General features: G+C 47.4%; 1 protein-coding gene across 3 annotated transcripts in view; it reads right to left on the reverse strand.

Moving 5' to 3' along the window:
* The window catches only part of LOC123769456 (uncharacterized), an 88,682-nt gene that overhangs the window by 35,841 nt on the left and 28,105 nt on the right, over positions 1-24,736 (reverse strand). For all 3 annotated transcript variants that reach the window (XM_045760565.2, XM_045760566.2, XM_045760563.2), the window contains exon 2: positions 20,119-20,295. In XM_045760565.2, coding sequence (XP_045616521.2) covers positions 20,119-20,295 — 177 coding nt within the window. The remainder of the gene's footprint in view (positions 1-20,118; positions 20,296-24,736) is intronic.

Here is a 24,736-nt window from a genome sequence, read left to right on the forward strand (position 1 = left end):
TACAATAATATTTTAGTGTACAACTATTTAGGGGTGTCACAAATGAGTAGTGGTGTTACAAAGATGTCTCAGCCAAGGGCGCCACCTGGTGGCCGGGTATCCTTTGACATGTTTATGATTTTGGACGCATGCTACACTGCTTGCGCTTTCTGATATACAAGTTCCCGGAAAAATATTAGTAGACGTCTTGCGCACAACGCTACGCAATGGATCCGCTGATGCCATGAACTCGACATCATGCCCTACAGTGCGGCAAGTCTCCTTCTACCATCCACCTATGTTTTAGTCGCCTCTCCTCTATCTACGGCACAACGCGACTAGCACTTTTGACATTCTTATCCTCCTCACTGACAGCGCGTCTCCCAACATCTGTCCTGGTGCAATCATCGGAGGGTAAACTATGCAAACTGCACCTACTCTCAAGAAGAAGAGAAATGGAGTGAGAAGTAGATAGATATAGTGAGAAGCAGACAAAGATATTGACAAACTAGAAACATATGTAGAGATAGAGTCTGGGTGGCAGACAAAGATAAACATAAAGCAACAAGAGTCGAGACTTGAGTTATGCATTGGTGTGTGTGTGTGTGTGGCGGGTCACAACACTAGCAGTAACCATGGGGGTGATGTTTGGTGGGGGGACACGGGGTATGGGGGTCACGCAAATCCTCCATGTATGCACCAACATGATCCTGCATCCTCCCTCTCCCTCCCTGTGTTCTACCCCCTCCGTATTTCCTCTTATTCAATCTCCCTCACTCCTTCTCCCTTCATGTGCGGTATTTGTGCAATTGGCGTTGTTTCACGAACGAAAAGCCTTTGTATCAGTCCTCTGGAGCCTCTAGAGTGCGTGACATATTGATTAATAATTTATTTGACACCGCATCGACAAGGCCATTGACGCTGCATGAACAAACAATTCCTCTTGACCTTTTGGTTAGATATACAACTCAGAGTTCAATTCTCTAGCAGAAAGAGTTGAACGGTTCAACTCGTCCTGGCTCTTCCGGTTGAACTTGAACATGGAGGAGCCAGGTTCCCGTGTCCTAACAGAGCCACAAGAATTATCATTAAACCCCAGGGTCATAAACTCTAGAGGATGGAAGATCCTCTAGTCTTGAGTTTAGGACTCGAGAAGATGTTTGGTTAAAGGAAACTGTTTCCTTTAACCAAAAGGAGGACTCACATTCCATAATCAAATGTCCTGTGTTATTGGAATACAGAATTTCTCTACCACGTACTCACCTAGTTGAGCTTTGGCTCTTTGGTCTTGCCTCTCAACTGTTAATCAACTGGTGTACAGATTTCTGAGACAAGCACGTTTGAGAGAGAGAGAAAGAGAGAGACCATGATAATCAATGAGTGGCACTTAGCCGTTACCATTAATAATGTACACTGTACATCATGTGTGTTCGTGAGGGGAGGGGCGTGGTGTTTCCTTGACTACTGTTTAGGAATTTACACGGCATTTTCACACCAGCTGTTCCCCCCCACCAACTGATTCACACACCAATTGTTCCACCCACTAACTGTTCCACTCACCACATGTTCCATACATCAAGTGATCTACCCACTAACTATTCCTTTCACCAACCAATTCACCCACCAAACAAATTGACTCACCAACTGACCCACCCACTAATTGTTCCACCCACCACCTGTTCCATGCACCACCTGTTCCACCCACCATCTTTCCATCCACCGGCTGTTCCACCCATGGACTGTTCCACCCACCGACGAATGTTCCACCCACCGACTGTTCCACCCACCGACGACTGTTCCACCTACCAACTGTTCTACCCACCACCTGTTACACCCAGAAACTTTTTCACCAGCTCCACTTATCATCTGCTCCTTCTAATTAAAACCACTTTAGGACACCCGTGTCGTCGTGCATAGAATTGGAAGTGTATGAATGGTTGGGGAGGGAGAGAGAGAGAGAGAGAGAGAGAGAGAGAGAGAGAGAGAGAGAGAGAGAGAGGGAGGGAGGGGGGGGGGGGGGAGGGAGGGAGAGGGGGGGGGGCAGAGAAGTCAGAAACAGATACTGTATTAACCAATATGTGTAGTAACTGTGGCCCGAAATCGAATCTCCGATGATTCAAGTGAAGGAAGTGGCCACCCATTTTATTTTAGTGGGTGATATTAAAATAGTAAACAGTGACATTAAGCAAAATCTCACCATTAGATATATACTTTAGGCGTAAATGAGATATGGATGTATATAGCTAACTATTGTCAAGGAATAAGAAGATACATTTGGCGCGATAATCTGTCTGAGGACACTAAGGCAGGCGGGTGTGTTGGTGGCTGGTGGCAGCGACCGACCTTAACCTGCTTATGCTGGTATCAAGAGTAAGGTGGTGAACCGAGCTGAGCACGCTCGCTACCGCTACTATCTCGCCACACATATTGGCAACATCGATCTCCCAGTAGAGTGGGATATGGCCCGGGCCCCTATAGCTCCACTCTGGCTCACCGTACTTTATTCTTCAACCTTTCTTTATCTTTCAGTGTCACTTACCTTTCCTTTCCCTTACATTTATTTTCCATTACTCCCTCAAAACACTCTTTTTTCCCCCTCCCCCTCAGCTTGTGTCACGGCATAGGTCATTCACATCACTTGCAAGAAGCCAACGGGTACTGGGGGAATGGAGAGAACGGCAGTAGGAAGGTGGTGGAGAACGGAGAAAGCTGGGGAAGCGGTCGCATGGATAAGGGAATGAAGTAGGGTTATAGCTGGATAAACCTGACAGGAGGGGGGGCTGTGTAGTGCATTGGTGAGCGCAGTCCATACCCACGGCAGTAAGTTTTTCAAGTTTCCATTCACTTGATGCCTCTGTTCACCTAGAAGTAAATTGGTATCCAGGAGTTATCCAACTGTTGTAGGTTGCATCGTGGAGAAGGTTAGTAGTTGGCTTAGGGGGACCTCGATAAGCCTAACAGGCTTCCTGTCTCCGACAAAGGTAAACCAAACCAAAATTGATGGGACTGGGGAGGTGAGGAACCTGTAGCGAGTACAAACAATATACTCACCCCAACTTCTCATTAGCTTAATGGCGTAACTAATTAGCACTAATTACAGAAGCTATAATCTCTTTCCTAATTACAGGTAACAGGTTCTTCCATTTTCCTATCCTAGTGGAGGAAGCTGAGTTGTAGTCACCGAATATAAGCAAGTGATATGAGAATAGCCAACAGTACAATTTCCACAGTCAAGAATGTAGCACTCGACGTAGGCAGTTCTAATCGACCCCAAGACGCTACAACTTCGACACAGAACAGACAGCAGACTATTACCGCATCGAGCTACAACGCTCTCCCACAGAGCTCCGCGACTCCGGCCTCACTCAGCTCTCTGCTCTGCTCCAAGCTCCGTCTCAACGTCTACGACACTGTTGTATCCAAGACTACTAAATAAATATGAAAACCCACTAAACACTTTGTATCTAATCTACTCAACAATGTAACATAATCGTACATTACAAATCGAATAGGGACAAAAGTGGCGGGAGTTGAAGACAGGTGTTGCGGAGGATGAAGACATGATTGATGTAGGTTGAGGACAGGTGTGAGGAAGTGTGGTAGTTGAGGTGTAACACTAGTAGCAGTAGTAGACATCCACCAGTCTCAGAAGACAATGGAGTTGCACTCTGGTTGTCGGTCTGAAGTGGCCTCCAGGGCGCAAAGCCAGGGGAGAAGCTGTTACCCATGTAGCAGGGCCCCCCCCCCTCCCCACGGTGCCAAACGTGTCCAATGGAAAGGCAAACGCCAATACAATTGGTTCCAGCGCCGTTGCAGGAGCTGTCAGAACGGGGTTGAAGGCAACAATGAACTGCCATAGGGGCTTCAGCTCCGGAGTTTACCTCCAAGTTGGTGAAAGAAGGCACAGCTAGGGGATTCAAAACCCGGAGACCGCCGTGGTCGAGGCCGGAGAAGAAGTGGTATATTCACATAACTTAAAAAGGTCTTAGATATATAATTGTTACCCCTCTCATACTCGTAAAAAGAAAAAGAAAAAAGTAATTTGCCACTTTAATAAGACGCTGAAAGTAACTAATATGGTCCTGATAAAAGGGCCTTCAGCAACTGAGGTCTATAAATTTATAGTGTTCTGTCTGTTTTGACTCCCTGGATCCTCCGCCTTTACCTGAACCTCTCGCCCCTCTCACCTGAGTGTTTACCCCTTCCTTTTGAACGTTTCTTCTCTCTAATTTCAACCTCTCACCTAAGTGATTACCCCCTTCCATTTGAGTTATTCTCTCTTACGTGAGTGTTTACCTCTTTCATTTGAACACTTCTTCGCTCTCACCTGAGTGCTTACCCCTTTCACTTGAACTCTTAACTTCACTTAACTCTTAACTCAAAAATTATATGTTTAACACACCTCTAACCCTGTCCATGGAGGACAGAAGAAAATGTATATATGCTGGTTAGCATTGTAAATGTGTGGCCACGTCTGTGGTAGAAAATAATAATAATAAAAAAAAAACTTGAACTTTTTTATTCCTCTCGTTTGAGTCTCTCGGTATTTGGACTTATAGTCCACCTAGCCATGTTCGAGGCTATGATTCAAGACATGTGTCGTTCATCTTCAACCTGTAGTGTAAACGCTCCCTAAATAAACGTAACCAAAACACCTTAGCTAACCTAAATCTAACTATACACAAACCCACAATATATACAATATTCATTTACATTTCAGAAAAAACTTGTTATTATTTTCTATGGAAGAGTCATCCTGACAATTGGTTGTCTGCTGAATAAGTAAAAATTGCACTTAGTAAAAACTAAGTCAGTATTTGACTTATTGCTTTGGCTTAAGGATGATTTGCGGCGTACATGCGAAACAAATATTTATGTCATATAGAAAACGGCCTTTCATCAGCTGTTATCAATAAATTTACAATATGTTCTATCGATATTAGGAGTCTCTTCGCTGTCTCCACCTGAACCATTTTGAGGAAGGTTTCACCTTTAATGCTGTCAAAGACATTAATGACCTGTTAACACAGGTCTCCGCATTAAATACTATAGGAGGCTTCTGCGATTGAGCAAATCTTACCTAGCGATGAGCTACATTTCGTCACTGAAGGGAAGAGCTACCAAACAGTTGGAGGGGAGTTCATATTCCATAACTTTGAAAAGGGAGAAAAAAAAGAGGCATTAAACTACAGCCCTGTAATATCGACATGTATACCTTCTAGCTCATTACACACGCACACACACATAAGTGTAGTGGAGAATAATTTCATTCAGATATAAGAATGCATAAAAACACCATTGGATGACCCAGGAGATAAGAGTCCAAGATCCATTAAACGCAGCTAACTACATACACAATTGTGATGTGGTGGAAGCAGGCTAGGCCTGTCCTCAGGCTAGGCTCGTTAAAACGGCGGCCTCCCCCAAGCAGGCGCATTCATCAATTTAAACATACTGTGTATTAAAATTTACATTGTTCTCATATATAATATAATATTATTATATATTAAATGTCTATGTATAGTTAGGCGTATGTTAGGTTATGTTAGCGATTGTATGTATTTGAAGTAAGTGGGTGAAACATAGAGGTGCGATTCCAGCAGAGGTCGTGAACGAAGCACTGTTCGAGAAAGGTATATACGTCGTCAGTTGTGAGTCGCATGTAAACTTGTTCATTTATAAACAGGGCAGGACAAACGAGCATTTGGCGTTTGTTGATGAGGACGGGCTGTCATACAAGGGCTCGCGGGCACATCTGCACCAGTAAATGGAAGGTTAAAGCGGGAGCCAAGCGCTGAAGCTCAGTCTCCGCAAGTACTTCTAGATGAGTACAAATTTAATCGATCTTCAAATGTATTTAAATTCCATTAAAATTCCATGAATATATATATAGTGTTTCCACAGCACTGATGGCTGGTCTTAATGAATCATGGAATAATTACTTGGAGCTGGTATACATTCCCCTGGCACAGGTAAACTTGCTCCGAGCGTTGTTATACATGTTCCATGCATTGTATACATGCCCCGGGCACAGGTAAACCTGCTCTGGGCGTTGTTACATATGTTCCATGCATTGGTATACATGCTCCTTGCACAGGTAAATCTGCTCCGGGCGTTGTTATACATGTTAAATGCATTGTTATACATGACCCTGGCACAGGTAAACCTGCTCTGGGCGATGTTATACATGTTCCATGCACTGGTATGCATGCCCCGGGCGTTGATAAACCTGCTCCGGGCGCTGTTATACATGTTCCATTAATTGGTATACATGCCCCGAGCGTTGGTAAACCTGATCCGGGTGTTGTTATACATGTTCCATGCATTGTATCAACCCGTTCTCCCAGTTTCTTATAGTCAATATTGACTTATTAAATACGTGCATATGTGACATACTAGTTTACCTTGAAAAGCTTCATAGAAAACACCGACCTTACCTAACCTTCTTAGTATGTTAAGATAAGCATCTTATTGCTTCGTAATTACAATTATTACTTAGCCTATACCTATAATAGGTTAAGTAATAATTGTAATTACGAAGCAATAAGATGCTTATCTTAACATACTAAGAAGGTTAGGTAAGGTCGGTGTTTTCTATGAAGCTTTTCAAGGTAAACTAGTATGTCACATATGCACGTATTTAATAAGTCAATATTGACTATATGAAAGTGCGAGAACGGGTTGATTGTATACATGCCCCGAGTGTTGATAAACCTGCTCCGGGCGCTGTTATACATGTTCCATGCATTGGTATACATACCCCGGGCACAGGTAAACCTGCTCCGGGCATTGTTATTCATGTTCCATGCATTGGTATATATACCCCGGGCACAGGTAAACCTCCTCCGGGCGTTGTTATACATATTCCATGCATTGGTATACATGTCCAGTGCATTGTTATTCATGTCCTGAATGCTAATAATACTTGATAAGATGATTGTGATCAAAACGGAAGAGCTATTGTTAAGTATTGTAGTCGTATATGGATTGTTGTAGAATGGTTTCGATTACTCTAATGGATCATTCTTTGCTTTAGGGCATTTTAATGAGTCCTGTTTGGGTTCCCCGGTGAATTATAAAAAGCGAGGACTGCAGTAGGCCTTCTGGACCATGTAAGGCAGGAATAGTACAGGTAGGCCTACTGGTCCATAGACTGGAGATCCTATTCACACCCAACTGCTGTCACTCAGCATTCCTCTCTTACTTATTATTAATCATTTTGAAAGTATTCGCTTCTTTGACACTAACTGGTTGTTCAGCTTGACCGTCACACTGGTGTCACTCAAGTGCCGAACTAGTGGCACTCTTGTGTCAAATTCTTTATTTTAAATTAAGATCTTTTTCTCACATTTGAATCCTGTGTTATGAATTTTGTCCAAATTTGACGTTCTCGGCATTTCTTTTCATATAACTTTTTTTTCGTGTACTTCAGTTTTCACTCTACGGTTCGCCATAACCTATATGCTCTTAATTTTTGTTTGTAAGGTGTGCTTGATATTCTAGTTTCGACCAAGGAACATCTGACACGCCCTTACTTATTCAGGCTAGAACGATATATTTCGGCTTGAGCGATATGTTCCTAATTGAACGGTATATCTCGGTTAGAACGATAAATTTTTGTTCGAACTATATAAAGCCGCAAATTCCGGAAGCTTGGCGTCCGGCGGGCGTTAGCCGAGCGACGCGCTAGGCTGCTGCTGGAATAACTAGGCTCTGCATATAGCTGCTACTGTTGCTAGGATACTCACTCTCTATACGTGTTGCACTCCTCTATATTACAATAATGCATGTTACAATACTATGTATTATAAGACTACTTGATCTTAAAACGCTTTTTATCTCTGTGATAAGTAGTATGACACTGTCAAAGTGTGCTACATAAGCCATCACTGCGCCACGAGAGCGTTTAGAGCAGTTCTTAACCTTCTTACTATTACAGACCCCAAATGGATTACCCAATATGTCCCCGAACCCCCTTCCTCAGACTGTCGAAACCATCATCGCTAGTATGTGAATAGCTTGGTTTGACTTTACATATGGTCAGCTAGCCGTCTTTACATATGTCAGCTAGCTGACCATATGTAAACCTAGGTCAGCTAGTTTGACTTTACATATGGTCTTTGTAAGAAAATCATATGGTTTTTATCATATATTTACAGAAAAACGGCAAATAACAAATACACAACCTAGCTACAGCTAGTGAGATTTTTACTGATGTTTTTTGTCCAATCAAAACATGGGAGGGAGGTACAATTACTGACGGTAATAGTTAATTCTTAACTTACAACTTTTTATTGTTCAGAGATCAATTAAGTTCCATACTCCCGGTTAAGACCTCCTGGCTTAGATGATTATTATTTTATATTTTCTAGTGAAATATACGTATTAATAAAGCGGGTGTGTTTAACATCCATGTGCGTGTTCACTTAATTGTACCTGCCCAAGTGTGCCTACAAAACCTGACGTCTGCTCTTGAGCCCCGCCTTTTGCCTATGGGGGTTGCCTGGTACAATGACATTGAACCCTTCTGTGCTGTACCATACTGCATTTGAAGTTGTGAAGGAGTCAGCCTCCTCTAGCTCATTCCACTTGCTCACTGCTCGTATACTGTAGGAATGCTTCCCAGCCTCTTGTTGACAACCCGTCCTCTCGAATAATACATTATCTCATTATGATCTTAAACTCCCCAACGGATAAAATATGATGCACTATAAATCATAGCAGTTCACTAACATTCACGTTTTCTATTCGTGGGTCGTTAGGTTAGGTTAGGTTCAGACAAATTGGTGCATAATGTTCTGTCCGCTGTGACAACTTTGGAGGACGGGTTAAATGACTAACCCATCCTTTCGGATATTCACAGCGTTACTAAACTGCCCGAACCTAACCTAACCGAGGACCTACGAATAGAAAATGGGACATTACGTCAGTTTTGCGAGCCGCTGTGATTTTGAGTACATAAGTAGTTTCTGGCCTTAGGGGGATTTATACATCAAAGTACGATGTACTATTCGACAGGACGGGTTGTGCCTCTACACCTTGTGTTCCTAACGTCAGTTTTGACCGCTAGTGCTGTTCCCTCCATGTGATGAACGGTCTGTCTTGTGCAGTTTGTTGTCTCTTGAGTATATCATGTGTGTTGTGTTCGCTGTAGTACGTCACCCCGAGTTTGTCTCTTGCCAATCTTTAATATAATTTTAGCAGGGGTAACAGTGGAAACACAGTATAAACACTTATCATGATTAAATAACGGAAGCACACTGTTGAAGATGACAATTAAATCGATTACGTATTGATTCATATGGATACAGTATGTATCCATATGTATCCATAAATGGACACTCGTCTGGTGTCCTCCCACCCCCTCCCCTCGTTCTTGTCCTTGACGGGGTCTTAGCTACTGCGGCCACCTTGGGGGAGGGTTGTGGCCACCAAGATGGAGTACAGTACTTACCTTCACGCCACCACACACACATGGGTGCGGTGGTAATTGGCCTGCCACATGCGTGCTGTTTTATCATTACGGTGACGACTGACCCACAAACGTTCCTCTAGATCACTATCTTCGGGACTCTTATCGTGAAATTGCTCTAGTACCGAAAGTCCTTGGAGAAATTATGTGCCGTATTGTCCTAACGTGTACATATGTACGTATTAGTACATATATAGGTTACATACATATATAAAATGTGTGTGTTTGTGTACTCACCTAGTTGTGCTTGAGTTCTGGCTCTTTGGTCTCGCCTCTCAACTGTCAATCAACTAGTTAGTGTACAGATTCCTGAGCCTACTGGGCTCTATCACATCTACATTTGAAACTGTGTATGGAGTCAGCCTCCACCACATCACTTCCTAATGCATTCCATCTTTTAACTACTCAGACACTGAAAAAGTTCTTTCTAACGTCGCTGTGGCTCATTTAGGTACTTAGTTTCCACCTGTGTCCCCTTGTTCGCATACCACCCGAGTTAAACAGTTTATCTTTATCTACCCTGTCAATTCCTCTGAGAATTTTATAGGTAGTTATCGTGTCTCCTCTAACTCTTCTGTCTTCCAGTGTCGTGAGGGCCAGTTCCAGTAATCTTTCCTCATAGCTCATTCCTCTCAACTCGGGGACTAGCCTGGTGGCATACCTCTGAATCTTTTCTAGCTTCGTTTTGTGTTTGACTAGATGTGGCCTCTACGCTGGAGCCGCATATTCCAGTATTGGTCTGACATATGAGGTATACAAGGTTTGAATGATTCCTTACACAAGCTTCTGAAGGCAGTTCTTATGTTCGTCAGCCTTACATACGCCGCTGATGTTATCCTTTTGATGTGGACTTCAGGGGACAGGTCTGGTGTTATATCAATCTTGGTTAAAACCAAAAATTGGGTCAACGCAAATGACTGACGTTTGTGTAAGCAATACCGCCCTTGGCCCTGATCATTGTTATAGTTAAATAACTATATTAATAGAAAGTATCGTGGTCCTTTGATATTTATTAATACGTCAAATTTTTAACGGATTGGTCGATTCAGCAAGAAATACTCCTTGTTAGAGGTGAGAGGACGCGACCAGCCCGCAATATGCTATTGCATTCCTTTACTATGAAACATCATTTGTATTAAAATGTTAAGATATACGAGTATATATTCTCTACATAAAGACATCCTTTCGTTACAACATTTTGTTTCGAATATGACATTTGAACATGTTTATGACATAATATTGAGTGTGGAAAAGGGGGGGTACCCATTATTATGTCATAACTTTCATTAATACCATTGACAATGAAGCCGGCAAACGGCATTAACCCCCCCCCCCCCCTGCGTCCCCCGCAACCCCACCCCTAACCCAGAACCCCACCAGAACCCCAGGCCTACTGATGCTGTATTTGTGTTATTGAGGGGTTGGCCTATGACGTCAGGGATCACGTGACCTTGCTTGAGCGCCATTTCCGATGGCAAGTTGCAGCAGCTGCGGGGAACCGATTTTGAAATTGGGGTTACAGTAAGTTACAGTCACCAGCGGGCGCTGACAACACTTGCTGGTGGTCGGTGTCTGTCGCCATGTCTGTCGAAACATGTTAACATCTGTAATTGGAACTTTAGATGTTAGTAGATCCCACCGATGATAGACAAAGACCATGAGCAGGTGCCGGCAGCTCCTGCTTGTGGCTAACAGTGACAGGTGAGCAGGTGTTGGCAGCTCCTGCTTGTGGCTAACAGTGACAGGTGAGCAGGTGCCGGCAGCGCCTGCTTGTGGCTAACAGTGACAGGTGAGCAGGTGCCGGCATCTCCTGCTTGTGGCTAACAGTGGCAGGTGAGCAGGTGCCGGCAGCTCCTGCTTGTAGCTAACAGTGACAGGTGAGCAGGTGTTGGCTACTCCTGCTTGTGACTAACAGTGACAGGTGTTGGGAGCTGGCCAACAACTAAACAGTTCGCCGCTTGCTTCATGGAAGTCAACTGATAAACTATAGTATGGCGACCAACCCTCAACTACACAAACAACATTGGGGCCTAACAAGAACAGGAAAATGCTGAGGAATGGCATTTAATATGTTATTGCTAATGCTTCTAGAAATGAATCCCATCATCCAACTGGCCTTCTGTCCAACATTTCTGTATTGATTTTTGGACTTTAAATTCGGGAATGTTGGGGGAGGGAGATGGAATGTTGACGGAGGGAGATGGAATGTTGACGGAGGGAGATGGAATGTTGACGGAGGGAGATGGAATGTTGACGGAGGGAGATGGAATGTTGACGGAGGGAGTTGGAATGTTGACGGAGGGTGATGGAATGTTGACGGAGGGAGATGGAATGGTGTGGAAGGAGGTATTAAGGACGAGGTGACCAGATGAACTGTGAGTGTTGTGGCAACTGGAGAAGTTGGGCTTCTGACGCTATACACGTAAATGTCAAATACTTGAGAAGCCTCGTTCTGTCCTCTGGTGGAGGGGGAGGTGTGACTCTGTCCTCTGGTGGAGGGGGGGTGTGGCTCTGTCCTCTGGTGGAGGGGGGGTGTGGCTCTGTCCTCTGGAGGAGGGGGGGGTGTGGCTCTGTCCTCTGGTGGAGGGGGAGGTGTTGCTCTGTCCTCTGGTGGAGGGGGAGGTGTTCCTCTGTCCTCTGGTGGAGGGGGAGGTGTTGCTCTGTCCTCTGGTGGAGGGGCAGGTGTGGCTCTGTCCTCTGGTGGAAGGGCAGGTGTGGCTCTGTCCTCTGGTGGAGGGGGAGGTGTTGCTCTGTCCTCTGGTGGAGGGGCAGGTGTGGCTCTGTCCTCTGGTGGAGGGGCAGGTGTGGCTCTGTCCTCTGGTGGAGGGGCAGGTGTGGCTCTGTCCTCTGGTGGAGGGGGAGGTGTGGCTCTGTCCTCTGGTGGAGGGGGAGGTGTGGCTCTGTCCTCTGGTGGAGGGGCAGGTGTTGCTCTGTCCTCTGGTGGAGGGGGAGGTGTTGCTCTGTCCTCTGGTGGAGGGGCAGGTGTGGCTCTGTCCTCTGGTGGAGGGGCAGGTGTGGCTCTGTCCTCTGGTGGAGGGGCAGGTGTGGCTCTGTCCTCTGGTGGAGGGGCAGGTATGGCTCTGTCCTCTGGTGGAGGGGCAGGTGTGGCTCTGTCCTCTGGTGGAGGGGGAGGTGTTGCTCTGTCCTCTGGTGGAGGGGGAGGTGTTGCTCTGTCCTCTGGTGGAGGGGGAGGTGTTGCTCTGTCCTCTGGTGGAGGGGGAGGTGTTGCTCTGTCCTCTGGTGGAGGGGGAGGTGTTGCTCTGTCCTCTGGTGGAGGGGAAGGTGTTGCTCTGTCCTCTGGTGGAGGGGGGGTGTGGCTCTGTCCTCTGGAGGAGGGGGGGGGGTGTGGCTCTGTCCTCTGGTGGAGGGGGAGGTGTTGCTCTGTCCTCTGGTGGAGGGGGAGGTGTTCCTCTGTCCTCTGGTGGAGGGGGAGGTGTTGCTCTGTCCTCTGGTGGAGGGGCAGGTGTGGCTCTGTCCTCTGGTGGAAGGGCAGGTGTGGCTCTGTCCTCTGGTGGAGGGGGAGGTGTTGCTCTGTCCTCTGGTGGAGGGGCAGGTGTGGCTCTGTCCTCTGGTGGAGGGGCAGGTGTGGCTCTGTCCTCTGGTGGAGGGGCAGGTGTGGCTCTGTCCTCTGGTGGAGGGGCAGGTGTGGCTCTGTCCTCTGGTGGAGGGGGAGGTGTTGCTCTGTCCTCTGGTGGAGGGGGAGGTGTTGCTCTGTCCTCTGGTGGAGGGGGAGGTGTTGCTCTGTCCTCTGGTGGAGGGGGAGGTGTTGCTCTGTCCTCTGGTGGAGGGGGAGGTGTTGCTCTGTCCTCTGGTGGAGGGGGAGGTGTTGCTCTGTCCTCTGGTGGAGGGGGAGGTGTTGCTCTGTCCTCTGGTGGAGGGGGAGGTGTTGCTCTGTCCTCTGGTGGAGGGGGAGGTGTGGCTCTGTCCTCTGGTGGAGGGGGAGGTGTGGCTCTGTCCTCTGGTGGAGGGGGAGGTGTTGCTCTGTCCTCTGGTGGAGGGGGAGGTGTTGCTCTGTCCTCTGGTGGAGGGGGAGGTGTTGCTCTGTCCTCTGGTGGAGGGGGAGGTGTGGCTCTGTCCTCTGGTGGAGGGGGAGGTGTGGCTCTGTCCTCTGGTGGAGGGGGAGGTGTTGCTCTGTCCTCTGGTGGAGGGGGGGTGTGGCTCTGTCCTCTGGAGGAGGGGGAGGTGTTGCTCTGTTCTCTGGTGGAGGGGGAGGTGTTGCTCTGTTCTCTGGTGGAGGGGGAGGTGTTGCTCTGTCCTCTGGTGGAGGAGGGGGAGGTGTGACTCTGTCCTCTGGTGGAGGAGGGGGAGGTGTTGCTCTGTCCTCTGGTGGAGGAGGGGGAGGTGTGACTCTGTCCTCTGGAGGAGGAGGGGGAGGTGTTGCTCTGTCCTCTGGTGGAGGAGGGGGAGGCGTGACTCTGTCCTCTGGAGGAGGGGGAGGTGTTGCTCTGTCCTCTGGTGGAGTGGGAGGTGTGTGTGTATCCGCTGGTGGAGGATACAGTAACACTGCAATATATGGCCCCACATATGATCTCAGCTGAGGGCCCCACATATGATCTCAGCTGAGGGCCCCACATATGATCTCAGCTGAGGGCCCCACATATGATCTCAGCTGAGGGCCCCACATATGATCTCAGCTGAGGGCCCCATATATGATCTCAGCTGAGGGCCCCATATATGATCTCAGCTGAGGGCCCCATATATGGACTATTGATAGTCAACTATCACAACAACAGTCTCCGTGTCACCCTGAGGCACTGACCAAGTAGTGGGTACCAAGGAGATCTTAGTTTATAATTATAACACATTTACAATACATGATACATTAGTGTATTCAGACTTACCAAATTAGTAATTATGCAGTGGACTACTGTTGATATGACTAATTTGTTCAGTAATCCATGGTCACAATACCGCTAGAGGCTGGGTACTCGGCCGGAGGTCACTGATCACTATCTGAAGCACTGCTTGAGAGTCCTGTAGGTAGGTCACAGATCATGACAGGTGCGTGTGTATAGTGAGAGAGGAGCCGCCCGTAGGTAGGTCACAATGACGGAGGATGTACCTGGTGATGGGTCACCAGGTCATCACGGTGAGGGAGGCGGTACCTGCAGGTAGGTCTCAGGTCATCACAGGTGGTGAGCGATGTGTGTGTGTACACGTCGACGGTGCCTCGCTGACTGCCGGTGGTCGATAGCTGGTCACGCCGGCACCTTGCACCCCTCTCCACTATGTCACGCCGCCGCCGCAGCGCTCCCCTCTCACACTCCCCTCATATTCCCCTCCCGCCTCACACCCGTCCTCACTTCCAGCATCTTCCCAGCTCCTCTCTCCACCCTTTCTCCTTCAATCTCCCCCTCTCTGGTAGTTTTTCTTCTTAGCTTCACTATTCTCCTCACTTCTCACCGTTTCTCCATCCTCTCTTCCCCCCCCCGACCCTCGCTGATGCGAGCCCCCATCTACACAGTCATATAACCCCTCCCCAACTCGCACCTTCCGTATACGCTCCCTCCCCCAGTTGGTCTGCGGCATTCCCTGTGCTCCCAAAGGTCGATAATATTCACAGTAAATGGTTCTCCCGCTCGCGGGTGGCCCCACTAAGCGAGGCAGGGTGGCTCGCCGGGCCGGAGACAAACGCCGGCCCACGAGCGTATCTGCTGGCGAGCGAAATGCTCCTCTGACCCGGGTTACTCTCGCCGAATATTGGTCTATTTATATTTGTAATTGTTTCTATAGTTTCATCTTTTTAATGTGGATTACGTGAAATGGTGCTCCGGTCTAGAACGGGATTATAACCAAAATGATACTAGAAACCAGAGTGGTCCAGAGAACCAGAGTGGTCCAGAGAACCAGAGTGGTCCATGGAACCAGAGTGGTCCAGAGAGCCAGAGTGGTCCAGAGAACCAGAGTGGTCCAGGGAACCAGAGTGGTCCAGGGAACCAGAGTGGTCCAGAGAACCAGAGTGGTCCAGGGAACCAGAGTGGTCCAGGGAACCAGAGTGGTCCAGAGAACCAGAGTGGTCCAGAGAACCAGAGTGGTCCAGAGAACCAGAGTGGTCCATGGAACCAGAGTGGTCCAGAGAACCAGAGTGGTCCAGAGAACCAGAGTGGTCCATGGAACCAGAGTGGTCCATGGAACCAGAGTGGTCCACAGAACCAGAGTGGTCCAGGGAACCAGAGTGGTCCAGGGAACCAGAGTGGTCCAGAGAACCAGAGTGGTCCAGAGAACCAGAGTGGTCCATGGAACCAGAGTGGTTCAGAGAGCCAGAGTGGTCCAGAGAACCAGAGTGGTCCATGGAACCAGAGTAGTCCAGAGAACCAGAGTGGTCCAGAGAACCAGAGTGGTCCAGGGAACCAGAGTGGTACGAAGAACCCTTTTGAATCTGAATACAGTTGTCGTGGACGCGTCAACCCATCCACCAGCCCTCCCCGCCCCTCACTAGTGTACATGTTCGTGGGATAATCTTCCGTGTGAATGGCCGGGGAAGATTCAGGTGGACGGAGCCCCCCTGGACAATAATACACTTATAGCCTCTTGTTCCCCCCGAGTGTTGCCTGCGTTCCCGTGGCCGGCATCATCATGATGTAGCCTGCACCACGCTCCCCGGCTCACTCTCGGGCCTCTGGTGCCTTGTGTGTCTCTTGAAGTGATCGTTTGCAACGGTTGTTTAATGTTGCATCCGTGCGGCGGTGATGACTTGGGTACCGTTGTTATTATTGTTGCTTTCACTGGTGATTGATTATTCCTCTTATTTAATCACTTTTTCAGTCAACACGTCAGTTGCAAAAAAAAAAAAGACAACAGTCATGTGTTGCTGCTCATTGTTATTACAAATGACTGTTGTCATTTTTTTATTGCGACTGACTTGTTGATTGAAAAAGTGGAGGAATACACTAAATAAATGAATAAATAAGAGGAATACATAAGTGAAAATGAATGTAAATACAACCTGCCTCGTGTGGGCCAGTAGGTCTACTGCAATGTTCCATCTTACGTTCTTCTGTTGTAATCACCTAGTTGTGCTTGCGCGGGTTGAGCTTCGGCTCTTTGGTCCCGCCTCTCAGCTGTCAGTCAACTGGGTGTACAGGTTCCTGAGCCTACTGGGCTCTACCAAATCCACACTTGAAACTGTGTATGGAATCAGCCTCCGCCACATCACTTCCTAACACATTCCATTTGTTAACTACTTTGACACTAAAAAAGTTCTTTCTAATGTTTCTATGGCTCATTTGGGCACTCAATTTCCACCTGTGTCCCCTTGTGCGCGTGCCCCTTGCCTTAAGTTAACTAACTGTCTTTATCTATTCCCTATTAATTCCTTTGAGAATCTTGTATGTGGTGATCATGTCACTCTAACTCCTCTATCTTCCAGGGACCCGAGGTTTAATTACCGTAGTCTCTCCTCGTAGCTCATACCCTTTCAGTTCGGGTACTAGTCTGATGGCAAACCTCTGAACCTTCTCTAATTTAGTCTTATGCTTGAAGAGATATGGACTCCATGCTGGAGCTGTATACTCCAAGATTGTCTGACATATGTGGTATACAAGGTTCTGAATTATTCCTTACACAAGTTTCTAAAGGCCGTTCTTATGTTGGCCAACCTGGCATATGCCGCTGATGTTATCCTCTTGATATGGATTTCGGGAGACAGGACGGGCATGATATTAACCCCCAGGTCTTTCTCTCTCTCTCTCTGATTTTTGAAGAATTTCATCTCCCAAATGATACCTTGTATCTGACCTCCTGCTCCCTACACCTATCTGTATACACCTGTAGTTCAGTGCCTCTTGTCTGTCACCTTTTTCGTATATGGGGACTACATTAGCCGTCTTCCATATTTCTGGTAGGTCTCCCGTCTCCTGTGACCTACTATACACTATGGAGAGTAGCAAGCAAAGTGCTTCTGCACACTTTTTCAATACCACATGGTGAGATTCCGTCTGGGCCAACAGCCTTTCTCACGTCCAGATCCAACAGATCTACCTCATCTCTGGTAATTTCTAACCCTTCCAAGGCCGCCTGGTTTACTGCCACCTCTCCTACCTCAGGCACTTTACCTCTTTTTATTGTGAAGACCTCCTGGAATCTCTTGTTGAGTTCTTCACACACCTCTTTGTCATTCTCTGTGTACCTCTCCGCACCTGTTCTAAGTTTCATCGCCTGTTCTTTCACTGTTGTTTTCCTCCTGATGTGACTGTGGAGCAGTTTTTGTTCGGTTTTGGCTTTATATGCGATATCATTTTCATACTGTTTGTCTGCTTCTCTTCTCACACTGACAGTGAGTCAACACTCTGTCTGCTGACTCAAGTCTGTTGAGTAGAGGCTTGAATAATCATGCCGCCGCATTTAACAAATTAACTCTATGACCTCTCAAGGGCTCTTATATGTAAGTAAACATGTCAAGGCTCACCATGCCCGGGAACCGAACCCAGCACCAATCCGGTGTGAGCCGACACCGCTAGCATATTGGTGCGTGGTTTACTCTGGTCTCCTGAGTTTGGATTCATCAAGCATTTAAGTGACCTGTACGAGACCTGTACATCTTTCCTCGATCATGGCGGCTTAAGTTTCATTTATTAAACAAATTATAATCTCCGTAGCGCTACGAGCTCGTCCATAACAAAAATATCTTAGGTTGGGAACGACCTCTCTGCGTTTCGAAGCTGGTAAACTATTTAATACATACAGACTAAGCCGCCGTGATCAAGGAAAGATGTATAGGTTTCGTAAGTGGACACTTGGGTACTTGGTGGAGTGTAGGAGTGACGCCCGTGGGGTCCAGGCACGCTCTTCACACTCCTCTTGTTGACACTTGGGGCTTGTTTACAACCCGGTGTCTTGCTCTTTGAATTTACTGCAACTGCGCTGTGTTTACAAACATTGAATGGTTGGAAATGGCGGTAGTTGCTGTGTTAACATTTGATGCTTTAGTGTTGAACAAGCTCAGGCTGCTTCTAAACATTGTAGAATTTAAACTGGCGGTTTACTTAGAAAATGTTGCATTCCTTCCTCATCCCCTCTTACCCCCTCCCTCCCTCCCTCCCCCCCCCTCTCTCTCTCTCTCCCCCTCTCTCTCCCCCTCTCTCTCCCCCTCTCTCTCCCCCTCTCTCTCCCCCTCTCTCTCCCCCTCTCTCTCCCCCTCTCTCTCCCCCTCTCTCTCCCCCTCTCTCTCCCCCTCTCTCTCCCCCTCTCTCTCCCCCTCTCCCTCCCCCTCTCCCTCCCCCTCTCCCTCCCCCTCTCCCTCCCCCTCTCCCTCCCCCCTCTCCCTCCCCCCTCTCCCTCCCCCTCTCCCTCCCCCTCCCCCTCCCCCTCTCCCTCCCCCTCTCCCTCCCCCTCTCCCTCCCCCTCTCCCTCCCCCTCCCCCTCTCCCTCCCCCTCTCCCTCCCCCTCTCCCTCCCCCTCTCCCTCCCCCTCTCCCTCCCCCTCCCCCTCTCCCTCTCCCTCTCCCTCTCCCTCTCTCTCTCTCTCTCTCTCACACACACACACACACACACACACACACACACACACACACACACACACACACACACACACACACACACACACACACACACACACACACACGACATTGGAAGACAGAAGAGTAAGAGATCACTACTTACAAAATTCTCAGAGGAATTGACAGGGTAGATAAGGATAAACTTTTTAACACGGGTGGTACGCAAACAACGGGGACACAGGTGGAGACTGAGTACCCAAATGAGCCGCAGGGACGCTAGAAAGAACTTTTTCAGTGTCAGAGTAGTTAACAAGTGGAATGCATTAGGCAGTGATGTGGTGGAGGCTGACTCCATATACAGTTTCAAATGTAGATATGATAGAGCCCAGTAGGCTCAGGAATCTGTACACCAGTTGATTGACGGTTGAGAGGCGGGACCAAAGAGCCCGAGCTCAACCCCCGCAAGCACAACTAGGTGAGTACAACTAGGTGAGTACACACAAATAGTAGAATGGTCGACGTTCTTTACTCACAATCGTGGATCCCGAGTTCGCTTCCTGGAGAAACGAAAATGGTTGGGCACTTTTCATTTCACGTGTTGCTTCTGTTCACCTATCAGTAAATATGCAGATTAATAAAATACAAATAATAACCTAAAAATATAAAAGAAGCCCAGACAGCGTCGTAGACAATTACAGCTTCACTTTGGGGCCATTTCTGCTCGCTCTCCAGAAAGCATTAGTATCCCCGAGATCAATTATCCTTATTATTTGGCTCGCCTGGCTGAGTCCAAGGACACACTCATCCCCGCTCCCTCAAGCGTGCATAAACAGATATAAAGTGCGTGGGACTTGAACAACTTTGATTACCTTCGGTGCCTTGGTTCACGCGGGCGCGTCCACTCGCACTTCCTCTATAACAAAACCCTCGTAAAACATGCAGTGTACTTGACATACTTATTTGTATTTATGTGAGGAGTTCTTGAACACTGCCCCCTTCTTCCCTAGCACCATTACCCTCAGGAGAAAAACAGAACCCCCAAGTTACCTGTAATGGTTCTTAACCCCCCAAGCAGTGTCTGGAGGATACCTGATCAACCAGGCTGTGTCTCATACGTCAGGCTGCGAGCAGCCGCGTCCATCAGCCTAGTTGGGCTTGAGCGATGACCGGGCCGCGGGGATGCTAAGCCTCGAAACCAACACAAGGTAACCACTAGGTAGTTCGGACTGACCTGATGGAATCGACGTACTTCCTCTCCATCTTGAGCGCCGCCTGGTGTTGGGTGGTGGAGTAGGAGCGGTAGGCGGAGGACTGCTCGGTGGAGTACTCCATGTGGGCCTTCTCATCGTAGAGCTCCGTGTGCTGCCAGCGACGTGCGCCCGGCTGCGAGTGGGGACATCGGTGCCGCCTGGAAGGTTAACATGAGGGGTTAGAGTCGCGTGGGAGGACCTGATCTGGGACGTGGTGGGGATTGCTGTGGGAGGACTTGGTGTGGGAGAAATGGGACGGAACGATGCACTGGTTGGAGGGGGGGGTGGTTGGAGGGGGGAGGTAGGCGAGATGAGAGGGAAGAGACGACGTTGAGAAGGCGTGAAGTGAGAGACAGGACATAGAAGGCAGCGTTAGGAACACATTGAGTAACGTTGAGTACACACAAGTTAGCATGGCATCAAAGGCATAAAATATAATGGAGTGTGAAATAAAAAGGACATGTAAAATAAAAGTGGAAGTTTCATAGTACAGTTGTGAATTTATTTATTTATTTATTTATTTATTTATTTTTTTGCGGGGTGACTTGGAGCCAGCAAGGGCAGGTGTTGCCCACTTGAGTGCGCAGACCAGAAAGTCACGGCATTGGTGGGCTGTGAATTCAGTGGGCAGACGGAACGAGACATGTAGGTATCTGGCCGTCGGGTGGCTCAGTACCCGTGGACCAGCTGGGCTGTCATGACAGACCTGTGGTAGAGCATGATGGCTCTGCTCCCTCACCAATTTTTAAACTGTGATGAAGCAACAGTACATCATCACCGGGACTCGAACTCGGGGGAGTCTGTATTGCTAGGCTGTGAATGTGTGAGGTTGCGTATATAACAAAAATAATGCATGACATAGATAATCAGAATCTAAAACTATTCGCAAAAACTGATATAAATCGTTACTATTATGGCTGGATTGAACAGTTTTACAACACTGTAAATCAAACGTACATTTTCACACATAAATTGAATAACATTTGATACACAAATTGAAAGGTGATATATTTCGTTGGTTAAACAATGCGTGCTATTGGAGAAAGGGGAAAAGGGGGTATATATATGGCAGACTGAAGAAGGCGGTGAAGGCACCCAGAGCTTGCAGGAAGGAGAGAGCCAGGCGAGTAGGCGCCGCAGGTGACTAAATTAGGAGGTAGAGAGAAAGGAGTGTAGGTCACGAGAGAAAGCTAGGCGACCTTCACAGGTGAGTGGTATCAACACCTCAGATAAACAACTGGTGTCACATCTGTCTTCTTATTGTATTTCTCGTCATCTCTGTATATCTGTGTGATCTAGTATACCTAGATAGGATACAAAGGTTTCACCAAATGTGACAGTGAACTAGAATAATCTAAAAAATTCAAATTCTACAATTTTATTCATAAATATCTGTACATTTCTAACTGAGTTTACACAAAATTATGATTTTTTGTGATATATAAATATATCACCTGATTTCTGATTTCTAGCTGACGCCAGCGCCAGGATTCATCAAGCATATGCGTCTCCACTAACGAAACCTGTACATCTTTCCTCAATCATGGCAGCTTTGTTTGTATTTATTAAACGGTTTGCAAGGTTCGAAATTTTACGGCCTAAGATTATTGTTGTTATAGACAATCTGGTAGTGCTTGGGTGCTCATAAACTGAGTAATCAATGTAAACAGAGCCGCCATGATTGAAGAATGATGCAGAGGTTTCGTAAGTGGTCGTGTAAATGCTTGATGACTCCTGGCCGTGAATGGTGTTGCTGTGAGGTGACATAACAGAGTACATGTGATGCTGGAGTAAGAATGTGGACATTGTTAAAGTAAGATGCGAAGCGTCTGAAGCAGTGATCTTACTGATAATTTGTAATGACTGTAACTTGCAACTTTAAATAGTGTACTATTTTAAACTAATTCCATAATAAATCAACAAATTTATACTGAGTAATATCTCCAACTATTCCCGTAATGATTTAATAATATTTTTTTTAGACAGCCCTATTTATATAAATAGGTCTGTCCATGCTATTATATTAGAAGAGCAGTTAGAGGACAAACTCCATATGAGCCAAGGTACAGATGCCTCTCCCTGGCCACAGATCAAGTGGGTACTGAGGTATTTATGTTTATATTGCGATATAGAGCGTCACTTGAACCTGTGTTTGAACAACAATAGTGTTGGTGTATTTCCAAGGCTGAGAGGCAGTTCGTTCCGTATATGGTAAACCCCTGAAGTGGAGAAGTTTACATTGTGGAGGAGATGAGTGGGAGTGTCTGATCCAGTCTCAATCTTGGGTGGTGTTGACCATTTTCTCTCCGCGTCATTGTCAAGTATATTAAATATATAAACAATTCAAAGATCACAGGAGTTCATGTTTTTGAACACTTGTTAGTCTCAGCTGCCACAGGATGGGTACGGGGTCCATAATAAACAAAGTAAACCAGCTGAATCACAGGGGGGGGGGGGGGGGGGGGGGGGAGTGAAACTAGGGTCACAGGGTGAGAATAACGCCGGCGAGGGCTGAAGTGCGCGTGCGCGGCGCTGTGTAAATACCTGTGGATCTTTTATTAGCGCCTTCACTATAAATGCACTGCGGGGAGAGCTCAAAATGTTAACTACTCACTGCATTTTTTTATTTGTAATTAAATAAAAAAAATCATGTTTATTTGAAGATAACCTGATAGCTTCACTCATATGGGCTACCGGATACACTGTTCAACTGATGAGTTAGCCAAAGCCTGTGATCTTCAAGAGGGAGTTGATTACCACTCTCAGCAGCCCGCGGGCAATAATATACCGGGAAAACAAAAATTTGCAACAAAATTTAGTAGTCATAAAATAAGGTTAAATTCACATTATTTATTCCATCTGTCATCATACAACTGTGGCAGGGAAAAGCCACATGTCTATGAGTCGCCCAATAGTTCATATAATCTATTTTTGTCGGGGATAGAAGTGGACTCCATACCCATCCTGTGGGTGGTAGTAAACCCCATACCCATCCTGTGGGTGGTAGTAAACCCCATACCCATCCTGTGGGTGGTAGTAAACCCCATACCCATCCTGTGGGTGGTAGTAAACCCCATACCCATCCTGTGGGTGGTAGTGGACCCCATACCCATCCTGTGGGTGGTAGTGGACCCCATACTCATCCTGTGGGTGGTAGTGGACCCCGTGTGTGTACTCACCTAATTACCCACCTAATTTGTGTGCGTGTGCGTGTGCGCGTGCGCGTGTGCGTGCGCGTGCGCGCGCGTGTGTGTGCGTGTGTGTGTGTGTGTGTGTAGTACATCGGGCACTACCACTGAGAATGGGCAAACTCGTCCTCCCCGGAGACCGTGTCGGCAAGAGGGATGAAGCCGCCTTTGTTTAAGAGGTGAGTTGTTTGTTGTGGGTGAGTCAGTGAACTGGGAGGCAAGCTTGCCGTGGCAACTGTGACTGCCGTACCCATTTAATGGCAACGACACGCAATTTGCATTGACGGCTTTTATTGGCTAGTTCCAAGAGGAGAGGAAGGGGGGCGGCCATGTTGTTCTAGACGTCAACACGTACTCTGTGGCTGGGTGCTTGCGGCTCTGCACGCTGTGGCCTAGTTTATCTCTGGTGCATATGTTGCTGTGGCTCACCCCTACGGTGGCTGTGGAGGCGACCACCGTCTTCCACACCACCACCACTCTTGAGGTCGTGGCGAGAGGAACAGGGAATAGGGAAGGGCACATTAAATTGGGAGAGAATAGAAGGGGACAAAAGTGGAAGCTGGAGATGCAGATGTGTCGAAGAAATGTAAGGAAATTCTAGTACCCTGTACGGCTGGTCAACAAGTGGAATGACCTGAAAGAAGAAGTTGTGGAAGCCACCTCCATATAGATTCGACAAATATTTCGATCAAGATCATTAAATTGTAACGCAACAGGTAGAGCAATACTAGTAGGAGGCGCATAAAGAGCTAGACATCACTTTCCAGTAGTCACGGATAGGGAAGCACACATGCGCACACGCACACATGTGCACACACACATGGAGGGACATACTCTTAAAAACAAAGGATTGGGCATAAAACATTTAACCGGCACAAAACTACCAGTCCCAACTACCAGTGTGTAGTAGGACACACAGAGTCCGACCCAAGGATACCAAGCACACACACCCTAACAGCCACGCATGCTTAACAAAACAGCCAACAATATCAACAAAAACCTCCTTCAACAGCCACTGAGGCAAGAGAGCAGTTTCGACACAGTGTAACGAGCTATTGCTTAAGGTTGGGTCTTCACTAGCCCACCCCGAGAGCCGCGGCTTGTGTCTATAAAAGCCTACCTGTTGGATGAGTTCCCCGTCCATGTTGGGCTCATGCCACTCTCCAACACTCCGTTTAAAGAGCCGGCTGATTTATGTGGGTGGGGGGGGGGGGCATGTTGTGGGTGAGGGGGTGCACGGTGTGGGTGAGAGGGGGTGCACGGTGTGGGTGAGGGGGTGCACGGTGTGGGTGAGGGGGTGCACGGTGTGGGTGAGGGGGTGCACGGTGTGGGTGAGGGGGTGTGACTTGTGTAGAATGTTTTGAAAGAGTCCTTGTTAAAATTTGTTAACACCATTTTTTTCCGCTTGCTA

Source organism: Procambarus clarkii, chromosome 63 (assembly GCF_040958095.1).
Source record: "Procambarus clarkii isolate CNS0578487 chromosome 63, FALCON_Pclarkii_2.0, whole genome shotgun sequence".
NCBI lineage: Eukaryota > Metazoa > Arthropoda > Malacostraca > Decapoda > Cambaridae > Procambarus > Procambarus clarkii.